General features: G+C 35.1%; 1 protein-coding gene across 2 annotated transcripts in view; it reads right to left on the bottom strand.

The window, feature by feature from the left end:
• Positions 1 to 5,057: 5,057 nt before the first annotated feature.
• The window catches only part of LOC131067560 (uncharacterized), a 213,518-nt gene continuing 194,744 nt past the window's right edge, over positions 5,058 to 23,831 (bottom strand). For both annotated transcript variants that reach the window (XM_059213045.1, XM_058002637.2), the window contains 3 exons: positions 6,261 to 6,477; positions 5,879 to 6,087; positions 5,058 to 5,615 (listed from right to left, as the gene is read on the bottom strand). In XM_059213045.1, coding sequence (XP_059069028.1) covers positions 5,405 to 5,615; positions 5,879 to 6,087; positions 6,261 to 6,477 — 637 coding nt within the window. In that variant the 3' untranslated portion in view covers positions 5,058 to 5,404. The remainder of the gene's footprint in view (positions 5,616 to 5,878; positions 6,088 to 6,260; positions 6,478 to 23,831) is intronic.

The following is a 23,831-nucleotide window of genomic DNA, read 5'->3' as shown; positions in this document are numbered from 1 at the left end:
CGTGATCATGTAAGACTGATCTAGTTAGATAAACTCATTGTGAACCCTGCTCAGAACGTATCTGATGACTTCATCCTTGAATTTTGATATGTACAGAATATTGGTTAACCCTAGATCCTCAATTGCTTTGTATTCTGGCTTGATGGTTCCAGAGTCTCCCAGTATCACGGATTGATACATGCTTTTGATGTCCTCTGTGCCTAGTTCCTCCAGGGTGCAGTGAATGTATGCCCTCACATCTTCAACATACATCATGCCGTCAGGAACCCTAGAAAATGCTCCCGCATAGTCTTCTTTCTTAGCAATCAGGGGAACCTCCTTGAATACGAGCCTTAACCTATCCTTGACTTCGACAATGGTGGGATTTGCAATGAAAGTAGTAGTTGAAGATCCAGATGCCATTTTTGAAGAATACCTGAAAGTGAATGTCAGTGGAAGATTCAGTGCTTCTCAGATAGCTGCTCAAAATCCTTTCAGAATGCCTTTACTTGCTCTTAATTTGTCTGAAATTCGCCTATTCTTTGCTCTGAATGCTTGAATGCTCGGTGAGTGAAAATGAATTCACTTACCCTTTTTATCAGCGAATAAAACCCTAATCTTTCTCTATAATAAATGCTTCACGAACAACCCTGTCGAATGTCGGTTTTACAGTCTTGTGCCAGGTGAACCTTTATCTATGATGAGCACAACTCTCTAGATCTCTTTAGATCTCCTCCAGGGTAATATGCAGGATTTTGCAATGACTTTGCCAACCCCTAAGGCTTATGCCTCAGTTACTGGTGGAATTTCCTACCAGTGGAGGAATACCCTATTCTACCGGTGGAGTTACCGGTGTACATCCATCTCCACTTGGTTCTTTATATTTTCTGACCCATCTCTTGGTGTGATCTTGTTGTATTTCATCTACCTTATGCTTTCATTTCTCATTATCTTTATCGTTGCTAACCGGTTGAGTCTTGCTTCTACAATACTTAGCAATATGACCTATTTTGTTGCATGCATAACATGTAACATTGTTCTTCTGAATTCCTTTGACAAATTCGATGTCATTCCTTGACCTACAGTGATTAGAAAAATCTCCAAACTTTCCACATGCATGACATTTAACATTCATTCTGCAATCTTCTGATCTACGACCATATTTCTTGCAATTTGTGCATTGACTGAGAACAGAATTGTAGTTTTGATTTTCTTTATTTCTACATTGTTTAGCCATATGCCCAGATTTATTGCAAACAAAACATCTACCATTGAATTTATAAGCATTAGATTGCCTTACTGGTTTCCTTTGTTCTGATGAGTTTTACATACCAATTGTTTGATCTTCATATGCAGTACCGAAGCTTTCACCTTGAACAAATCCAAGTCCTCTAAAATCATCAATTTGTCTTTGTCTTTTCAATAAGTCATCCAACTGTGCAACACTAATCCTGAATTTTTCTGTATACTCACTTGCAATAGTCAGATCATCTCTCAAAGTAGTTATTTGTCTTTCAAGTTCTTGTTCATTGTTTCCGGAGTGTGCCAAATCAGTTCTCAACAGATTATTCTCATGAGTCAATCTCCCACATTCATCAAATTTGTTCTTCAGAGATATAACATGATTATCTTCTTTTTGTCCTCAATATCTTTTGATAACCTCATAGTCAGATCTTGCATTTCATTCTTCATGAGCATGTTTGCTTGACTTAGTTTCTAACATTGTTCCTTAAGTGCATTCTTCTCCTCATCATCTGGGTTTTGCAAAAGTTCTTTTCTCTTGGCTTGAGTTGATGATAACCTTTCTTTAAGGATAAGAATGAATTCATTAGCAGAATTCAATTCATCTTGCAATTTCAAGTTCTTTATCCTTTCAACATCATAATCCTCAAGAGCCATCTCAAGTTGGTTCTCCATAGCCATGTTCAAAGATTCCGGTTTCAGGATCTTCCTCAAGCTGTTAAACTTCTTCCAAGGTACCAGGCTGTGATACCAATTGTTGGAATTCAAGAACACTGAGAGCGGGGGCTGAATCAGTGTTATGTGGATAACACAAGATTTTATCCTTTTATACCATACACATATAAACCGGTAAACAAATAAACATATAACATGAAGGAAATAAACCATCCACATAAATGAATACCATAACACACATAATTTGTACGTGGAAAACCTCAAAGAGGAAAAACCACGGTGGGATTTGTGACCCACAATATCAGTTCACTAGCCATATGAAAGGATATTACATATAATGGGGGCCTGCACATGCAGGAAAGCACACTGCCTAGAGCATACTACTCATCACTAAAGAGTCTCACTGACTACAAGCTTCTGCTGAAGTAAAACACTGAAAAATAACTCAAAAATGCATCTGCTATGCCAAATAGAGTTTCGGTTATAGCTCTGCTCTATACCAGTTCATAAACCCTGAACACTAATATCAGTATCTCTTCTCCTCCAAGAATGCTATCCAAACTATCTACATATCATTGCATGATATAACATTCGCATACAAATGATCTACATACATATACTTTGCATTATGCAGTTATGCTATATTCTCCTATTTCACATTTTTTCACCCACTTCAAAATGACCTAGGAAACTGACCTATATACCCATTACAAACAATATGCCTTATGTCGGCTTACAATACATTACAAAAGATATTCAATGTCGACCTCGACCATAATTACAAAATGATTTACTAAATAAATCTTCCTTGATGTCGGCTTATTTCAAGTACTGATGTCGGTGCCGGTGTCGGTGCAGCCCTAAATGCTCCAAAGCCAGTGTCTGCCGACATATGCCTCCTAATGCTAGTAAATGATTTCCATCTAATCTTGTTGCCATCAATGACAACAAAAGAATCCGATGAGTGTCAATTGCCAACAACAATATTTTGGTTTGTGGATTTGGCAGTGTTTGGGACGTTCTGGTGTGTCTTCAATTCAAATGGTTCATAATTTGGAGGTTCGCAAGTGAATCTTTCAATTTGACAGTCAATTCAGTTAATTTTCTTGAGGTTCGAATAATGATGGAGATTCTAGTAAGTGGCGATGTTGCAATTGTTGTTGTGGTAATTGGTGATGCTTGTGGATGTTTCTAGATCATGTCCTATTCATGTTGATGGTCTGCATTGATCGTTGTGCTCGTTATTGATGATTTTCCTTGATCCGGTTGTGTTCTTCATGTTCTTGGCCGACATGATGATTCTAGCGTGTTCCAGATGTCCGAGGCATAATTCTTGCAGGTATTTCATGTTCGAAGTGTTGTTTTAGGTCCATACTATGTCTTAACTGACATTGTTTTAGTCTGTATGTTATATTGTAGCGTGTATGGTTGTATTCTTTTAATTTGTGATGTGTGTTGAACCAGCATTGAAATATAGGTTGATGATATTTATAAATAAATGTAATACTCATTATAATTGAGTATGTGGATGTGCGAATAATGTTTTGATCATTTGATATCAGAGAAGTAAAGAAAAGAAGTATGAAGAAGTGAGAAAGAGCAAAGCATGTGTTATGTTCTTAACCAGAATTGTAACTAGGCATGAGGAGATGCTATTCTATCAGTTCATGATCTTTTGGATGTAATCTGAATGTTGTTTGTAAGGTAGTGAGCCTTCCCCAAGGTTGTAGCCCTCCTTTTTATGTGTTTTGAGCAATGAGCTCAAGACAGTGTGTCAGAATGCATGTACATTCTCCTTGTAATATTTCATATACCTCTAATAGGGTATTATCATATTGTGGGTAGGTTCCCATCGTAGTTTTTCCCTTAACTGAGTTTTCCATGTCGAAAATCTTGGTGTTATGTGTGTTATTGACGTGGTGTTGATTTATGCTTTCACTATTAATTATCAAATCTAAATTTGTGTTTGAGTTGAATAAAGTTTGTGAGCATAAAGGAATAAAGGAATAAAAACCCTACAAGTGTCATTTGACTCTCTTTTACAAGAGTTAGTCAAATATGATCACTCCTCTAGGTGATTTTGTATTCCAATGTTTGTATGATAGTGAATCTTAATCTTAATCCTAGTCAATTCCATTTTTATCCAACACAGTTGATATGATATAATATTGTCTTATGGCATGGCATGTTCAATATACGTTTACCTTTATATAACTTACATGGATTTAATGTCGTGTTATAACCCATATCACATGTTTCTTTATTTCGTAGTTATATATTGCTTTACATATAAAGGTAAAAATTTAGGATAACATAACTTGTACCACAATAATGTTTGTCTACGAATACACATAATACTAAAACACGACTCAAATAGCATCCTTAGGTTTTCACGCATCTTCAATTTTTCAAATACTTTTGACTCAATTCCACCATAAAAAAGATGTTATATACTAATGTAATTTATCCATACAACTATCACTCTTATCTTTTTCTCAACTATCTAAATCCTTTATGAATTAGAGCAGTTTTCATAAATCCTTGACAAGTATAGCATTCTTCCATCACCCATGACAAGTTCATTGCAATTTAAAGGTTGCAACCATCTCGGTGAAGAAAACCATCATAATATTTTTCTCATTTCACAAATAAATTTTTAATAAAGAATTCAAGCAATACAAATAAAAAGAGTGAAACTATTAAAATAAAATGGTGTCAAAAGATAAATCTAACGTATGCTTCACAGTCCAAACACTTAATGTGTGTTAAGTGCACTCATACCTATTACACCCCACCTAAATCAATTGTGGAAGGAATAGAACATCAATATCATTTAAATACAGCTGCTTTATTAGAGTACTCCACCGAAGGACATTTATAAGCTTTACATTATGATTCTATTCATCATAGAACTAAACCATTGTCCTCTTAATGAAACCGAGGAAGCACTTATAGGGAATAGTTCAACCAAGAAATAAGTCAATTAGCGTCTTCAATGGCACTTTTAACACACTTTTTGGAGCATTATCATAAAATAGGCCATGGGCATTTTATCGGATACCATAATCAGAAGAGTTCGATTACACCATAAAAATGAGCACAAACTCTGATAGAAATAGTGCAATATAAGTCTACAATATTTATGAACAACTAGACAGATATCAATGTAGAAGATCAAAATATTTTAAATTTAATTAGATAGGCGTGGCCTGGACCGTTGCCAATACTTGCCTAAGAAGTTGCAAATGGATATTTTAATCTGAGTCGGGCTGTATTTTAGTGAAAATGACAAATGCAAAGTAAAACACCTGCTGTACATTTACTTATTCGTAGAGATCCTTTTGAAACCGACCTTTGCCATTAAGAACATCAAAATTTATGTAGAACCAGAAATAAGATATTGATGGAATCACAAGTCCATTTCGGGTTCCACTAGATACTAAGCTTAAATGGCCAGCTATTTTATATTTGCTTTTGGCCGTAAAGTTTGGTACAATTTTATAAGTCTTCAGTTTTCTTCATCTTGATTGCTCATATTTGATGGAGTGTTCGTCATTTTGACCAAAAAAGCGTGCTCCAAAGCTGTAGTCTTGCAATGCAGATATCGGTTGTCCTCTACGAAATCCATATTTATATTAAGTAATACTGGGCGTGAAGGAACCTTGTTTGTATACTCTCGAACTTTAGCAATCCATTTGACAGCTTGCCAGTATCCAAACCTGATATTCATATCACTGAGTGCATATCAGCACATGGATGAACATTTCTTAAAGATCTTTAAACAAAGGGAAGAATCGTTAATTGTTGAATTCGCTATATTCTTCACATTCTATTATAAAACTTAAAATGGGCAACCGACTAGCAGTATAAAGGAAATTGCTTTTTCTAAAGTTTCGAGAGAATGAGCACAAATCCATGAATTTGGCCTCCAAGGTTGCTGAATGAAATTTCTCAATATGCATAAAATTTTGAAAGAGCTTACCTTACTGTTTTCAAAGTTGATGTTATGAGAACTGCAGGATAAGTTACATCTCTCTGAATATTTTCGTATGGAGAAAAACTAAGAATATTTTCAAAATCTCTGGGATTTGTCGGATCCCCAAACTCCTCATAATCAATGTGTCTAAAATTATAATGTCTAAGTGGTATGATCGTATTCAACAGTGAGCTGACGGCATCAAAAAAAGGATACTGCAAAACAAACAAAAAACATCAGAATTAAACACAAACTCTAATTTCATTAGATATTTTACTTTTTTTCATTAGTTATTTTACTTTACACGCTAATCAGAGGACAAAGCATTGTACAAATTAGACAGTAACGAGCATGCCAACACAATAGATCTAGGTGCTTTGATGTTTACCTTCAAAACTGCAGCACAAAATAAGTCCGGGTAGATATTAATGGCTGCACCAACTAAAAGTCCACCTGCACCATATCCCCAAGCAGCGAGCTTACTATGGTGCACATATTTCTGTTCGATGAGAAATTTAGCACAGGCAATATAGTCATGGATTGAGTTTAGCTTCTTTGATGCCCTGCCCTCATGATGCCAGCTCTTGCCTCCCCCACCACCACCCCTAACAGCGATTATCATTAAGAGTTAGAATGAGCATTTAAAATGATTTAGATTTATTCTCAAATTTTAAAGGCAAATATAACATCTCAAATCATGATTTTCACATATATACACACAGAATCACATGAAAAAGGTGAATATCGTCAAGGAAGTCCATACTGTTTGCTCTAAGATATGACCATGAACATTAGTTAATGTAATTAGTTATTTGTTTATGGATAGTTGTAGATTTCAATTATATTCATAAATCTATATATATAACAATGCTGTTTTGTATTCTGTTTTGATTTTTTTGCCGTGAATGCGGTATTGATAGCCTTTGGGTTGTGTCAAGGGTCAGCGCCCTTGTTCTCGCAGCTTTTAATATAAAAAAATATGTATTTTAAAAATGCAATAGAAAATGAAAGCAATAGAATAATTTTAAGTTTTATAGACCTTCTAGTGTTTGTTATATAGAATTTTCAGTTTCATTATTGTTTTATATTTATTTATCCTTTAATAAGTTAACCTCCAAATAAGCAAAGGCAGAAAGCCTCTGTAAATGTACACTAAAAGGAAAGTACACATGGTCGTCGGTGAATGCTGCAATAAGCAAAGGTCTATAGGTATAGACAATACACAGGTCAATAAACGATGATAAGCATACAATATAACAATATCCTGTAACATAAATAATCAGACCTGCATAAATTGAAAGAGGTTAAGGCAAAGGGGTGATTGTTTTAGAGTAGAATCGATGGTATTTTAATTTTCCCATTGGCTTGACTAATTTTATAGAAATGACTGACGGAATCAAGAAAGATTAACGTAAGTGGATCAAGTTTAGATTCAGGAATTAGGTACGCTGCTATAGCTTTTTTTTCCCCTTCGATTAAGTCTGATATATATACATATATATACACTAATTCAAAGCAGATTTGTTGGTATATTAATTTTTCTTAGTAATTTTAGCGAGATGATATTAGTGAAATCAAGAAAGATCTAAGTTGTTGGATTGGGTAAAGATTCAGGGTTTGAGCACACTTATCCTTTTTCCATGTCTTGCGCCCATTTTGATGTTTGTCACCCCCAGATGTGATTCGTGTTGCACCCAGATAAAAAATTTGTGTTAAGTTTCAAAGCCAAACTCCATCTTTTCGTCCATTTAAACAACTGTATTTCCATGTTTTTAGTTATTGGTCTATGTTGTTTTTGTTGTCTTTTTCTTTTCCTTAATGCAAGGAAAATGGAAAGAACTTTCAAATGCTTCAAAAAGGAAAAGAATGATATCAATGAAGAGATGAAATATATTTCATCAACGCAAAGAGTGGAGGTTAATGAAAGACAAAGTGAGTTTCATAGTCAAAATGTAACCCCATTGTCGAGTGCACATCTAATTGAGGAGACACACCTTGCTAGATGAAAGTAAGTTTTTTGTTAAAAAAAATAATAATTGACTGACCTATGTTAGCATTTTAATTTGTCCCCTTTAGAAAAACTCAAACTAGAATAGTATGTGAGGAAATTCCTCTTTTGCATGGGAAGCTCCCTGTTAAAATCTAAACAATAAACAAATTTTCTACTTATGCATACTGTACAATTTTATCGTCTAGCGTTTTCCATGGAAATGAAATATTGGGAAGAAATCTAGACCCATCCTTCTAATCTCAGAAGTCAAGACACAAGACTTGAGAAGTTCTCATCTTACCGTGAGGGAATTTTTTTGAATGCAGTTAAACAACAATATAAACTGAAAATTATAGTAATCATTGATTAAAACAGAGACCAATGAATTCATATCGACAACAAGATTGATTAAACAAGAGAAACACTCTACTAACAATATGAAATGTAGTGCAATATTTGAAGGCAGCAATTCATCAAAGCATATGAGAGAAAGAAAACAAGTGCTAGGCAAAGTTGAACACAAATTTCCTTATTACGTATTTTCAAATCTCACAATAAAACACAATGATTTGACTTCATAGTTTGAATGAAATCTTCTACAATAGAAATCTTGCATAAACTCTCATTACAATCTTTTAAGCTTAAAACACTTACTATGTTACCCCGAGTTTCTGGGACAGGGACAGGGACAGCAGGGGATGGCAGGACAAGTTTGTGGGATGGCAAATTTTTTTGCCAATTTTGGGGACAATGGGGGACAGCTATATAAATATAGGGAAAATTTAAAATATATAGGGAAATTTTAAATGTTTATATGAAAAATAGATAAAGCATGTATATATACATTATATTCATATGAAAACATGGATTCATTGTCGTTACTCAATATCCATTCATAAATCAGAATTCATTGTCAATACTCAATATGCATTCATAATTGAAAATTCATTGTCAATATGCCAGCACTTGTTTGCATGTAGTTCATTGTTTCTTTCTGGTTGGAGGATATTTTGACAGTCTCCCATTACTATTATGACCTACAACTGCTTCTTTATAAACTACAAAGTTTTGGGTGTTCGTGAAATTCGTTACCAAGCTGTTATTCATATTTCTGAGTGCTTTTGGCTATGATTCAGATCTGTTTACCTTTCATATCAGTGAGAAGTCCAATATTGCAGACCTTCAACCACTTTTTTATGCACTACCGAGTCCTAAGTGTTTGTGAAATTTATTAAACCGCTCATTATTCTAAAGTACTTTTGGAAGTGATTCAGACATGTTTACCCGTCATATTAGTGAAAATCCAGTTTTACAGCCCTATAATAAAATTAAAAAATGTTTTTTTTTAACATTTGAGTCTTCTTTTTTTTTAAATGTGCTGGGAAAAGGGAGACGGCTAGCCGTCCCCGGGATGGTTAGGGGATGTCACAGACATTCCCAACCATATTGGGGATGGAGGGGGGGGGGGGGGGTTTCCCTTTGAGAATAACTGCTGTCCCCAAGTCCTCGAAACATCCCCGGTACGGGGATGGAGGATTTTATCACGGGGATGCATCCCCAGGTAACATAGCTTATTTAATAAATTCTCAAAAAATAGCTATTGAAAATAAAATAATAACATAATATTTCCAATAAAACTTTGCTTTAAAGCAATCTAATCACTATCTAAAAAAATAAATTACTTAAAAAACAACTAATGCTAAAATAATTAAATAAATATAATTAACTTAAAATAGGCTCTCGTCTTTGCTCAAATATAAGCACAAGTCAAAAAGGAAAATAGTATTAAAAAAAATATTCAAAACATCAACTTCTAATTTTGTAATTGAATTTGAAATATTTAAACACTCAAGAGATGGTAGGTTCTCTATTTTCCCTTGGAAGTCAAACTCATCTAAAATTTCTTTGAATTCAACGAGTGGAGACTTATGTGTTGTTCTCTTCTTTATCTAATTGCCACTGAACAAAGCTTTTACTCTTCTCAAACAATATCTAATATTTAGGCAACTTGGTCTACATGGTGCAATTCTAACGACAGTCTTCATCAAGTCACCCTCATTGCTTAACATTAAAGACAGATCCTCCTACTTGGGTCATGACTAGCTGCTCAAAATTACTTTTCATTGCATCCTAATTATCTTCAATGAATGTGAATGGAAGAGTGAAAAATGATAAAATCTCAACGATTTTCAACTTCTCTATGTTCTCCTTAACAATTTTTAGCGAGGGTTCCTATCATTTCCCCTTTTCAATCCTAGGTGTGTAACATAATCCCTTAACCTATTTTCTAATTTCCCATGGGTTAATGGGTAGAGTTAGAGAAATTAATCTAATAATAATTAAGGTTGTACTTATTGTAATTTTAGTTAGCATTGTAAAAGCCAACTTTAATTCCCAAGCCACCTAAAAGGAGTACAATAAGGCTTTTGTAACTCTTAGCTTTACTTTAATTACTTTTGGGTGAAGTTACTAATGTTAATTTAAAATTAGATTTTTGGGACAGAAAAAGAAAATATTTTAATTTTAATTTCTTAGTTTTAATTTTAATTTCCTAGAAATCTACTACTAGGGATTGAAGGCTCATTTGCAAATTTCCACCATTTTATCTAAAAATCTATTGTTTTTGAATTAGAGCATTGTGTCCATTTCTTTTTCTTAAAGCAAAAACCCTATTGCCAAATGGAATTGAAGACAAAAACCCTCCATTCCAAAGAAGTAATTCCATCAAAGGATTACCATTGTGCTGATATTGCATTGTACTTTCATATTTTTGTTGATGTCAAGATTTCATATTTTAGTTGGGAGACGCTATGGCCAAATGATTGAGATGAGGCGAGCAACACAACAACGGAGTTGGGGGGTTGCAATGAGAGGTAGGGGATTTGAGGTGGGTGAGAGGGGAGAAGGCTAGGGGATTACCACTATTCCCTCCCACCCGAGCTGGATTCCAATTAACAATTTGAATCTTCCAATCTATAGCCTCCCACCCACAACTACAAATCGAGAAGATGCTTCCCTTTTGTCGCCTACTCTACCCGTTTAATATGTTCTTAATATTATTTATTGTATATTATGTTTTTATACATTTATAATATTATTTATTTATAGTTTAGAATTACATATTTATATTGTATAGAATATATTATATTCATATATTTTAATATATATAATATTTAGTATATTATCTTTTACATATTTTTTATATTATTTCCTTGTCTTGTGTTTTATTAATTTTTAATATTAGTTTATATATAACATATTTTTTTATTTCTATGTATACTATTTATTTTAATAATAAAAAATATGAATATTTTAAAATAATATATATAAATATTATATTATATTATATAACACACAAGCCTTTACCAATACCTTGGGAAAGCCTAAAAAAATATATCGATTTACTCAAACTTAGTTATTTACCAATGTTAAACTATTTTAATAATTTTGTGGATATATTACTAATATTTTTAAAACAAAATTGAATTTATCTAAGATGAATTTTATACTGAATTTTTTGTCGATTTTTTCCCCTTCCCAAATTTCATCCAAAATTTTATTGTTGCCAAACATGAACACGTACTCAAACCTTGCAAATTAGCTTGTACCTATGTTGTAGTTGACGTACCCGCTAAATATGCTCATTTTTTTGCTCTATCCTTAGAGTTCAACGCACCAAGAGTGGCTGTTTTGTTTTCCAAAGTGGCGTTTAAACTTCATTGATTACCTAGGAACATGGTGAATGACATAAATAGTGGATCCCCTAGTTTATCTGGGCTCGTTTGATTGACAAGTACAAAGTTGATTCCTAACACTATCACGCTCAAATAGATAGACAAACAAAAACAGTGAATAGGTATATTGAGGGACATTTAAGGAATTATGTAGCAAAGCATTAAAAGGCATTAATCCAATGGCTCTGACTCGAAGAGTATTGCCACAACACTTCACATCATGTGTCCATAGGTGTGAATTAAATTCCTCATTTTTTTCATGCAATTGCCTTGTAAACAATTTAAATAAGTGTTTAGCACTTAGATGACTAATAGTAATTTTCAAGTATGCTTATTGCTAAAATTGTTGTCCACAAGTTATTGTCTTTAAATTTGTTCATGTTGTGAGTTAAATGTTTCCAATAATATAAGAAGATTTGTATTGTTGAAATCATTGGAATAAGTGTTGTAGATTCATACACAATCCTTGTATTTAATTCATAATTTGGCTTTACGTTTGTATCTATTCACCAAATCCTATCTTGTCCCATTTACAATTTTTCAATTTCTGCATTTAATCGAAATCATAAACATCTTCTAGTTCTGTCTACTTAGCTTCTGCAATAGATACCTTTTACACATAAAAGAACTTTTTATCTAATGCAGATATTCTGAAAACAATTTGTGCTCTACATCAAGAGAACAAAAAGACATGCATGAGCAAAAATGCTCACACAATAGAATCCAGAAACAACAATTATCAGCAGATTTGACACTATGGATTGTGGAAATCTAATATCATTAAAAACCTAAGTTGCCGGTTCGGGTTCGAAGAACCGGTATGCCGGTACGGCAAAATTTTGAAAGGGGGTTTGGGTTCGTTTGGTTTCATTAGTACAAAAACATATATATATATATATATATATATATATATGTCACATAGCATCATATAAACAACAAAACCAACATAAACTTGTAATCATAGCATCATGATCATACCATAACAGCATCATATACATCAAGTTTAATATCAAAATGACAAAATATTCAAGTATCATTGTTTCAACTTTCCCCTTGCTTGTAGTCATGTTGCTTGTGTGAAATGAACAACTTAATGTTTTAAAACTCACTTTTAGGGTTATATTTTAATTTTTTATGTGGTGGATTTATAAAAAAATTAAATTTCGCGAAAAAAACACCATTTTTGGGCCATCAGACCCTTGGGTTCGACCTGGGTCCTCTTGGGTTCGACTTGGGTCCTCTTGGGTTCGACCTGGTCTGAACCAGACCTGTGAATCACAGACCCTGTCCGGACCACAGGCGGACCAGACCAAGACCCCAGACTAAGACTGGACCGGACCAATACCAGGGGTCTAGGGGGGCGAACACTGCAACATAGTTAAAAACACAAGTTTTTATTAATTTTGTTTGTATTATATACTCTCAAATTCTTAAATTCTATACTGAAGTAGCTTCCCTTAATAATTTGAAGAACTCTTTACTATACACACTACCCTATTTGTGTCAAAGCAAAAATTGTGTATTAAAATGCTAACACATCATCTACTCTGTTTTTTAAAATTAAAATTTGTTGGATTATTACATCTTAATATTAAATATAGTAAATATAGGTCAGATAGTTAAATATAATTAATAATCGTTAGTATAAAAATAAATCAAATGTTAGTTTTGTGGTACTAAGCTGGATGAAGAAGTTTTGTATGGGAAACCACGTGCTTACATATCAATGTAAAATCATCCGAATTAGTAATAGTATAATACGTTTTGATGTCTATTTCTAAAATAGTGTAATCCAGACTCTGAGATTTGTATGCTCTACCATTTTTAAATATGGTATCAGAGCAAGGACACTTTGTTGACACATTATGAAGAGCTTTTAGAAAATGTGGAGTTAATGTTTAGCTTTATATTTTCCTAAAATCTGTTCAGAATCCTAGGAGCATATGAAGAATTTGGGGTAGGTAAATATTATGTTTGTTTGAGCATTTGCTATAGTCAAATGAAGGATAAGCATTCGCAACTATAGTAGTTGTGTTAGAGTGTCACCTACAAGCTCTTGTTTATTACAATAATACCACACAAGAATGAAGAGTTAGTTGTAGATTGTCATTGATTTCAAGGAGTTTTTTTGGTTGAGCATCTTGAGCTGTCCGGTTGCTAGCTCCAGCTGCTTGCTTGGTTGGTTGACGTGTTTGGGTGCTTGGTTGTGTGCTCCAGCTGCTTACATGCTTGCTTCAGCTGCTTGGTTGCCTACTTGAGCGACCTGCTTGGTTGGTTGAGGTGCTTAGTTGGTTGGTTCAGCAGATTTCTTGGTTTCTTGAGCTGTGTGGATGTCTACTTCAGCTGCCTATGTCTCTGCTTCACCTGGCTCCTTGTCTACCTCAACTGATTACTTGTCTGCTTGTTGTGCTAAATGTCAATCATATGCGATGTCATCTTCGAATTGACAAAAGAACTTTTAATATGAGTTTTGATATTGATAATCTTTTTATTTGATAAATTTGTTTATGGTAGCCAGAATTTTTATGTTGGAGAGTTAATTAGAAAATCTTTTTGGGATTCATTTCTGACGGCATGGCAGAACTATGGGAGACTATCGCAATGTTTTCCTTGAGGAATATTATCATTGTTGAGGCGGAAGAGTTATTGAAGACATGGGGATGCGGTTCAGACTTGGTTATTAATTGTTGTTGTTGTGGTGTAGTCGTGGTGGTCAGATTGATTCAAAAGAAACCTATGCGTTTTAAATAAAATGAGAGGTGTACAAGTGTGAATCAAATATTATCATGTGGAATTGACTTTATGAAGACAGTAGTGTGTTAATTAACTGGGCGTTTTTGAGCTGTGGAATGTTTTTGACTTCTATGTGCGATTTTTGGAGAATAAATGTGTAACGCACAGGTGTCGAGTTGAATGGATACTTTTCTTGGGTTGTTGCATGACTTAGTCAGAGGAAATGTGATTTCCTTGGCATGTATCGTTTCTGTTTGGAACGGACTGTATGGGAGTCATTTTGTTTTTAAAAATTATGAGTATGCCTATATTGTGGAAGAGGTGTTGCAAATCTTCAGTAGTCTGAAAACACATTAAACAAAGAAAAACTCTTTTGTTATTAAAAATGATTCCAAAGAGGTATGTGAGATTTTTTGATTTTTTTAAAAGATTTTTTGTCTTATTTTTTAATGTAGTTGTGTCGTAAAGGAGAAAGAAGCAAGGAATCGATTGTTCTTGAGAAGGATGACAATGTATTGGCACGATTTCAGTGGAGGCCATTTTGCCTTGATGTCACCATGACCGATATAACAGTTAGAGTGTTGGCCTTGGTTAAGAGTGATTTTTCGAACCTTCGATAGTTGCTTGGATGATGCATTAAGAAGTTTGTTTCAGTTTGTTCGTGTGTGGTCTTTGAAGAAATCTATTCAGTTTGCTAATACCTGTAAACTGTAGAGTGATTAAAATTATAATTCTGAGCAGTATTAATCAGCTAGTATCGAGAGTGATTTTCTGAAAGAACAGAGTTGGTGCTTCTGATTTGTTGCTTCTGGTGTGTGAAGTTGGTGCTTCAAATTTGAGAAGTTTGAGTTTTGGAAGGGTTGGTGCCCTCTGTGAGTTGAAACTCACTTTTGTATCCCTGAGTTGGTACCCATTTATGTTAATGAAAGACATTTGATGCCGTGGTTTTTTTACCTGAAAGGGTTTTCCACGAGAAATCCTGGTGTTTGTATTTTGATGGTTGTTTTCTTTATGTTTCATATGGTTGCATGCATTTAAAATTTGAAAAATTCTGAAATACTGATTCACTCCCCCCTCAGTATTTCCTGTGTGCTTCTCAGAGTTGATATGCCTTCGCTCATTCATTGAAGAATGCAACATTTCTATCAAAAGAGGTATGATTTAATAGAAATTATTGAGGGCCTAACATATCACTGCCACCAACCTTTTCACTGCTAGATGGAGGTAATCCAAGTTTGGAGAAACAGAAGTGTTGCTGAAGACGTGTATGGATAAAGATTTATTGGGTAATCCAATGTCAACTATTTGATTGTTAGGCAGCATAGGAATGGTTAGCTCATAAAAGAGGGTTAACACTGCTTTTAAGCTTTCTTGTTTTATATCTTTAATCACACTGATGAGTTTCTAACTACGAGTGATAGAGAGAAGTGTTGTGGCTATTTGAGTTGATAAAAATTTAAAATAGGTAATCAGATTTTTTTTTAATTACTGAAAGAGGGAAGTTGTACATTTTCTATTTGAATTTAAATGGAGAAATAAGGGATTTTGAATTATCTCTTTTTGCTATGCATCATGTAACACTAGTCCTCTTGGGGCCAACCATGCTACACCTAATGGGGCTTTCAAAGCCTCACATGTGACATTAGGCAAAGAGAGTGTGAGCACACCAAAGATGAGGCTAGTAGACATCAGAGGTTGGAGGAATTTCTCCATTTGCAGCTAGATTCTTGCTTAGAGATAGTACTTTGCAAGAGAAGCACTAGTTCTTCATTTATGTCCCTTCTTAGAGCAAGGAGGAGCTTAGCAATTTCGTAAGTGTAGATAGTTAAGCATAGAAGTTCACACTTTGAAGATAGGAAAGGATCTAGTGTAAAGGAAGCTTAATATGGTTGGCTGCCCAGATAGTTCATGAATTTGTGGATCTCAAAATTTATACCCTTGTATGACGGTCATGAAACAACTTGATGGAGCACTAATGATGTAGTACAGCATGAATAGTTGTCCAACAATTGAAGAGATTTGTAATTCGAGAGAGTTCGAGGAGATGAAATCTAAGAACTCGAGAATTCAGCTCAAGAGCCACACCTTTACAAGGGTCCTGAGGTAGCTTGATGGAGATTAACCTAATCCAAAAACCATTTTCAAAGAGAAGTTTCAGATGAATATGTGATTTTGTTTGGTTATAATATAATAATGGGGGCACTGTTGGTATATATCTTAATGTAGTAAATAATAATTGTCAGAATAAAAATAAATCAAATGCTAGTTTTGTGGTAGTTGATTGGATGGAAGAAATTTGCATGGGAAACCACAGGGTTTAGAAGCCAAAGCATATCAATGTAAAATCATCTTTATGAGCAGTAATATTATCATCTATTTTGGTGTCTATTTCTACAATGGTCCAAAAAAGATCCAAAAAGATAATTTAACTTGGAATTCATTTAATTTGCTTTAATTTTTTTAACATGATATTATGTTCTAGAGACTTAATTTGCCTCGCACAATAAATTGAAATGACTTGTTAAAGCGTGTAAGGCATGAGCCACATAGTAATCAACAACTTCTGGAATGTATGGAGACAGTCTAATAAAGATGTCCCAAAAGATTGAGTATTGGCTTTAGACAAAGATTATAGCACTCATGTGGGGCATTTATTGCATTTCACTGAGACCATCTCGAGTATGACAACAATGACTTCATGACAAAAAATACAACATATGACACCAACAAAGGAGCAAGACTTTTCTAGAACATTTTTCAAGCAAATCAAAAAATTATAATTGAACACTGGAACAAGATGAATGCCCCACTACCTCTCCTAGCATTTGCTTTCACCTGAAGTATTGAAACAAAGATATTTTATTTGCTGTCATGTCCCCGTACCAATTTAATATAATAATATTTGATTAGTAATAATTCATTTATATATATTTGGTCTATCTCTAAACGTTTATTTATTTAATTTAATTTAGAAATATTTGGAAGAGATAATCATATCTGGCTGATTAAATAGTTAATACAAACTCAGAACCGATATCTACATCCCAACTAATGCATTAATAAGTACTTATTTATTAATGAGATAACTCTTATCCAAAAGGAACGATATTGACAAAGGTAATGATTCTATATAATTAACAAATACCACCAATTGGTTATGAGGGGACACATGAAGAATGGACTTGTCTCTAAGCTTCCAAGGAGACACAACCATTCGATGGTGAGGAATATGAATATATATATATATATATATAGTCTCATACAAAGGAGGACACGGAAGATAGAAACAAGGAAATCAGACCTGAGTCTGAGCAGAACTAAAGTTTCCATTGTGGTAAGCAGCAGATACTGTCTATCTTGTCTGACCTGAATTATAATACTCTTGTTTCCATTATAACTGCAATAAGCATCTAAGTTGTTCAATTAGTATTTCACAACTGTAAGATAATTATTTAAATATATATATGTTTGAATTCTCCCATTAAAACGTTGACCTAATACAAAAGATATTGGCCTGTTACAAACCTATGCCTTAACCAGTTCTGATTTTTTTTGTCTGAAAAGTGGTGTGATGCTGTTAGGGAGAGGCAAAGTAATACCAACTCATGATAGATGAGCCCCAAGGATGAAAGAACTCGGGCTCATGAAATCTGGGCTGTAGGCCCCAAGGGTGGATGGACTGAGGTTCCGGTAATCTGGGCTGCATTAGAGATGGTATCATTGCGCCCTAGACAAGCAAGTCTCCCATCCAGGACTAGGAAATCAGAAGGAGATTAAGGTTGGGCCTGAATAAGGACAATACCTACTGTACTATGAGCAACCTAGTTATTTAATTTGACAATTAATGTAGCATGATAAGTAGTAATGTATGTTTCCCTTTGGGAATTGACAGCCTACAAATAGGGGGCATTACAATTGGTATCCGAGCATAATCCTGCCATCCTGTGAAGAGTAGTTAATGCAAACTTACCGAACAAGGAGAGCTACATCCACTATGAGTGAACAAATTGCCAATGAAATGAGAACCTTCATGGAACAAACTAACCAGACCCTCATAAGTCAAAATGAAAGAATTGAAAAAACAAATCAAGCACTCCTCCAAGCTTTGCAAAACATGGGAAATTCAATCAATGGCCTTAAGAACAATTCCGCAAATGTGAGAGATACAAGTTCAAATCATTCAGAAAATAATGGATCATCTACACCTAGGGTACCCAAACCTCCCTTCCTACCTAGGGAAGAAATACCAAGGGTAGAAGAAGAAAGTAACCCATCTACAAATAGTACTGAAGATATTGCTAGAACTTATGTAAATCTTGAACCAGAGATTAAGGAACTTTAACATTTAAGAAGTTTTGTGAGCCAAGAGAAATGAGGTACCTAGGAAAGAAGAGAGACAACCAAATAAAGATTTGAGACACAAAGTGAATAAAGTAACACTCCCGAACTTTGATGGATCAGAAAAAATCACTGCCCATGCTTGGTTGCAAAAGCTAAACACCTATTTTACCCTCAGCCCAATGACCGAAGAAGATGCAATCCAAATTGCTATCCTACATTTGGAAGGATTAGCCCACAAATGGTGGCATCATGGAATTCACACCCAAGAGCACCAAAATATAACCTCCTATGAAGAATTCTCACAAAAACTTATTAAGAGTTTTGATAGGAAACATCCCCAAGAAGACTTTAAAAGACTAACTAAGCTGAAACAACAGGGAACAATAGAAAGTTACATAACTGAATTTCAAAGAATCTCAGTCCGAGTTTCAGGCATAGAGGAAGATAGGCTCACCTATCTATTTGTGGAGAGATTAAAAGATTCACTTAGAGGGTTGGTAAGTGCTCTTAACCCAATATCTATTGAAGATGCCATTGAAAAAGCTTTGAGACTAGAATCCTCATCAGCAAGTAACAAGACCCCAAATAATCATAAAAAACCTTTCCACAAAAAAAATGAAGTTCACAAAACCTTCCCTCCAAGGAAGAATGCAGGGAACTCAGGGAAAAGAACCTATGCTACACATGTAAGGAACCTTGGAAGCATGGTCACTTATGCCATAAGAAGAAAAAATTATGTTATGCTTGTAGGGAAGAATGGGAAGGGAAGAATGGGAACCAGGGCATAAATGTGGCAAGATGGGTCGAGCCCAAAGGATAGAGACAACCACCGATGAAGAAATTGAGGAAAATGCTAACAAAAGAGTTAGGTCTTAGGAAGATGAACATGTAACCTTAGCTGCCATCACTCAAACTTCCAAACATCAGCTATTCTGCATCAAAAGTACACTAAGGGCAAAGAGTTATCGCCCTTGTGGATAGTGGGGCATCCCACAATTTCATAAATGAAAGGTTAGTGGCAAGAAGGAAGTTAAAAACTGAATACTTTAAAGGGTTTACAGCAGCAACGACTACCGCAGACATGGTTCAATGCAACAAAATAGTTCCACAACTAGAAATACATCCCATTAAGGAAGATTTTATGCCGTACCCTTAGATGCTGATGTAATCCTAGGCACTCCTTGGATAGACTCTTTGGGATGTTACATGACTGATCTTCCCAACTTAACAATCCGCTTTCAGCATGAGGGAAAAGAAGTTACATTGAAGGGTTTACCTAATGGAACCAAAAGTAGTTTTTTGCAAAAGGATGGAGAGAATTTTTAGTAGGGGACAAGGAGAATGGGCAGCTCAGTGTACGGTCCTTGACAAATCTACCCCACGAAGCAAAGACATACACATTGATATACAGCCCATCCTTAAAAAGCATAAAAAGGTTTTTGATGATATTCCTCCAAGGTTACCCCCCAAAAGAGGGTTTGAACACATTATAGAGTTGGAAAAAGGAGCACAACTTGTAATTACTACTCCCTATAGGTATTCACAAAAATTTGAGGAGACAGAGAAAACTATTAATGAACTTTTGGAAATGGGCTACATTCGACCAAGTTCAAGCCCATTCACATCATCAGTCAGTACAATGAGGATGCATATAGACTACTGAGCCATAAATAAGAAAACTATTAAGAATCGATATCCTATCCCTAGAGTGGACGAACTCATTGATGAACTCCATGGAGCCAAATATTTCTCCGAGATTGACTTGCGATTAGGCTATCACCAAGTCAGGATGAGAGAAGAGGATATTCCAAAAACAGCATTCAAATGTGGACATTTTGAGTTTTTGGTCCTACCCTTGGATTAACAAATGCTCCAGCAACATTTCAATCTTGTATGAACCATACCTTTAGGAAGCAACTCAGGAAATTCTTACTAATATTTGTTGATGACACCCTCACTTACAGCAAGACATGGGAGAATCATCTTAAGCACATTGATGAGGTATTAGAAGTCTTGGAGCAAGAGTTATTGTATGCCAAAGCTTCAAAATGTGAATTTGGGTTGAAGAAAATTCTCTATTTAGGCCACAAAATCAATGAACAGGGAGTTAGCGTAGACAGAAAAAATCAAGGCTATTAAAGAATGGCCTAAAACAAGAACCCTAACTCATTTAAGGGGATTCGGAGGCTTCTGTAGTTATTATTGAAGATTTGTGAAAGGAATTTCGAAAATTGCAGCTCCCCTCACAGACTTACCAAAAAGGGAGGTTTTGTTGGGAGCGAAACAGCCCAACAAGCCTTTGAGGATCTTAAAAAGATAATGAATTCATGTCCTAATCTAGCCATTCTCGACTTCACCATCCCATTTGAATTGCAATGTGATGCATCTGAAGAGGGTATTGGAGCAATTCTCATGCAAAATAAGCACCCAATTGCTTTTGAAAGTTGTAAACTCACTACAACTGAAAGGCTCTACTCTATTTATGATAAAGAAATGTTGGCCACTATGCATGCTTTAGAAAAATTCAGACAATATTTGGTTTGTGGTAAATTCATGGTCAAAACCAAAGTTCAATGACTCGCGGCGAGTCACGCGAGTCAGCGGGCCGGGTGACCCCTGCTGGGTCACGGTGACCCTGACCCGGGCTCGGATGGGTCAGGGGGCGTGACTCGCCTGACTCGCCAAGTTCGAGGGTTGTGACCCAACCGACGTCACTTTAAAAAGTGCAATCAAAAAAACAAAAAAAACATAACATTTTTTAATGATTTTTTTTGCCATTTCCCTTTCTTATAACCCTAAAAGAGATTGGCCAGGCAGATAGAGAGGCTAAGGCTGTGACTATGGCAGAGGAGGAGGAGGATAGAACACGATTAGGCACAACACCTATGGCTACTCAGACTGGCACATCATAGGTAGAGACTATGGCTACTTAGTCATCTAGGACCTACCTTAGACGCCTTTCTAGGAGGCAGATAGACGAGGCTGAGCCTGAGCCTGAGCCATAGGCTTGTTTTTGTTTACACTTTACAGTTACATATATGTTCGGGAACATTTGAAGTCATGGATTTTATATACATTGGACAACATTTATAACTCTATATATCTATGTTTTCTAATTCCTTCAGCTACAATTTACATTTCTACGCATGTGATGGATGTATGTTTATGTATGTGATCAAATTAGCTTCTATTTGATGATGTTATAGTGTCTTTAAGCTTAATTCAATAATGGGTGTATGAAACAAGTTTTAAATCGTTAAAAATCTCTAAATTTCAAGGGTTTTCTTATTTTGCCGAGTCCGAGCCGAGTCAGCCTTGCCGATTCAAAGCTGAGTCCGAGTCTAGGAACTTTGGTCAAAACGGACCACAACAGTTTACAATTCTTTCTAAAACTAAAGGATCTAAATGATCGACAACAAAAGTGGGTTAGCAGACTCCAAGCCTATAACTTTGATATAGAATATGTAAAGGGGAAGAATAACATTGTAGCAGATGCATTATCTCGCAAACCATATTTATCCACCATAACAGAAATCTTCACGGATTGGAGGAACTCTTTCATTGTTAATATGCCAAAGAGCCATATGCAAGTGATATTCTGGAAGGGAACTTACCAAGTGTGGAATATAAGGTGGTAGAGGAACTCATTCTTTATAAAAACATAATATATTTTACACCTAGTTCAAAAATGAAGGCAAAGATCATTTGAGAGTTTCATGATAATCACCTAGCAGCACACCAATGTTATTTTTTTTAAGGTAACCGCAGGAGATATTTATCCTGTTGGCCATCTATACCTTGCTTGCCGACCTAGGAAATTGGCGCCCAACACACATATATATGGAGGATCAAATCCCCCAATTTATGATCTGAAAAGGCAATTGAATAAGTTCGCTCCTACAAGCAGAGCAACAATTCAATCCTTAGTAGTAGTAGTTTCCCTTTCAGCATCAGCATTATTAGTTGCATTTAATAGGAGAAGTGTCTCCTCAATTGTATCCAGAATTTGTTCATCTAATCTATATATAAGAGATATATGACTGGGTTTTTCTCCCTCAAGTAGGAGGGTTTTCCCAGGATAAATTGTTGTGTTCATTGTTCTGTGTGTTACATTTTTGCTTATATTTCAATTCTGATCTAAAAACTAACATGGTATCAGAGCGGACTTAAGAAAAGATCCGATCAGATTTGTGTAAGCAGTCAAGCCAACTCGCTAAGGTAGTTTCTCAAGGATTCAAGATGGTGAACGGCATCAAAGTTCAAGATAGACTTGAGGGTGCGTCAAACTTCAACTCGTGGAAATTTAGAGTTCTAATTGCCCTAGAGGAGAATGTGTTGATGGATAGCTTCGGTTGGATCCTCAAAACCCGACTTTGCCATCAAATGTTCGACCTCTATATATTTCCGGAGTTTCATTAAATGAAACGGTTTGTTAATATAAACTAATATTATGTTCCGCTACCTTAAGGCGTATTCTTCATATTATGATCGATGTCTAATATAAACAGAGAGACGCGATGGTTTACAAGGAGCTGACTATTGAATAATCGCGTTGCTTGGATGGTCATTCAGTTCGGGTATAAAGTTCGATTCATTCCTCACGTTCAAGGCAATAATCGAATATATACAATCATTCTTCAGCAGTTCGGAATATATTCATAAGCATATCGAATAACTCTCACATCTAGCAAATCGTAGAATACATTCTCCAGAAAATTGTATATCATCCTTCAGCATATCGAATAGCAGCAGTTCATATTCATTCACGACAGTTTGAGAATTTATCAAGGAAGATCGAGTTCATTGCAGATCATACATTCTATATTGCAGATTGGATTTTCTCTATAGCAAACTATTGTAATACATATAGCTTCAAGTGTGAAGTGAATTTCTTGTAAAATCACTTGACATAACTAAGACAATAAAGACACATTTCGTTGCTGGGTTTTTTCACCTTCGAGAGGAAAGGTTTTCCTAGGATATATTCTGTGCATTTATGTTTGATTTTCTGTCTATCTAATCTGATCATAAAAACTTAACAGAATGATCTTCTAGATTTCGTGGAAAAAGTTGTACCTAAACCAGACAATGATGCGGAGAAAATTCTATGGAAGAAAAATGGCATGAAGGCTAGAAAGATCATGATAGACTCCATAAAGGA

The sequence above is a fragment of the Cryptomeria japonica genome, chromosome 10 (assembly GCF_030272615.1).
Source record: "Cryptomeria japonica chromosome 10, Sugi_1.0, whole genome shotgun sequence".
NCBI classification, from domain to species: Eukaryota; Viridiplantae; Streptophyta; class Pinopsida; order Cupressales; family Cupressaceae; genus Cryptomeria; species Cryptomeria japonica.
Note: the sequence above shows the minus strand (reverse complement) of the source record. Positions and strands in the feature narration are given on the sequence as shown.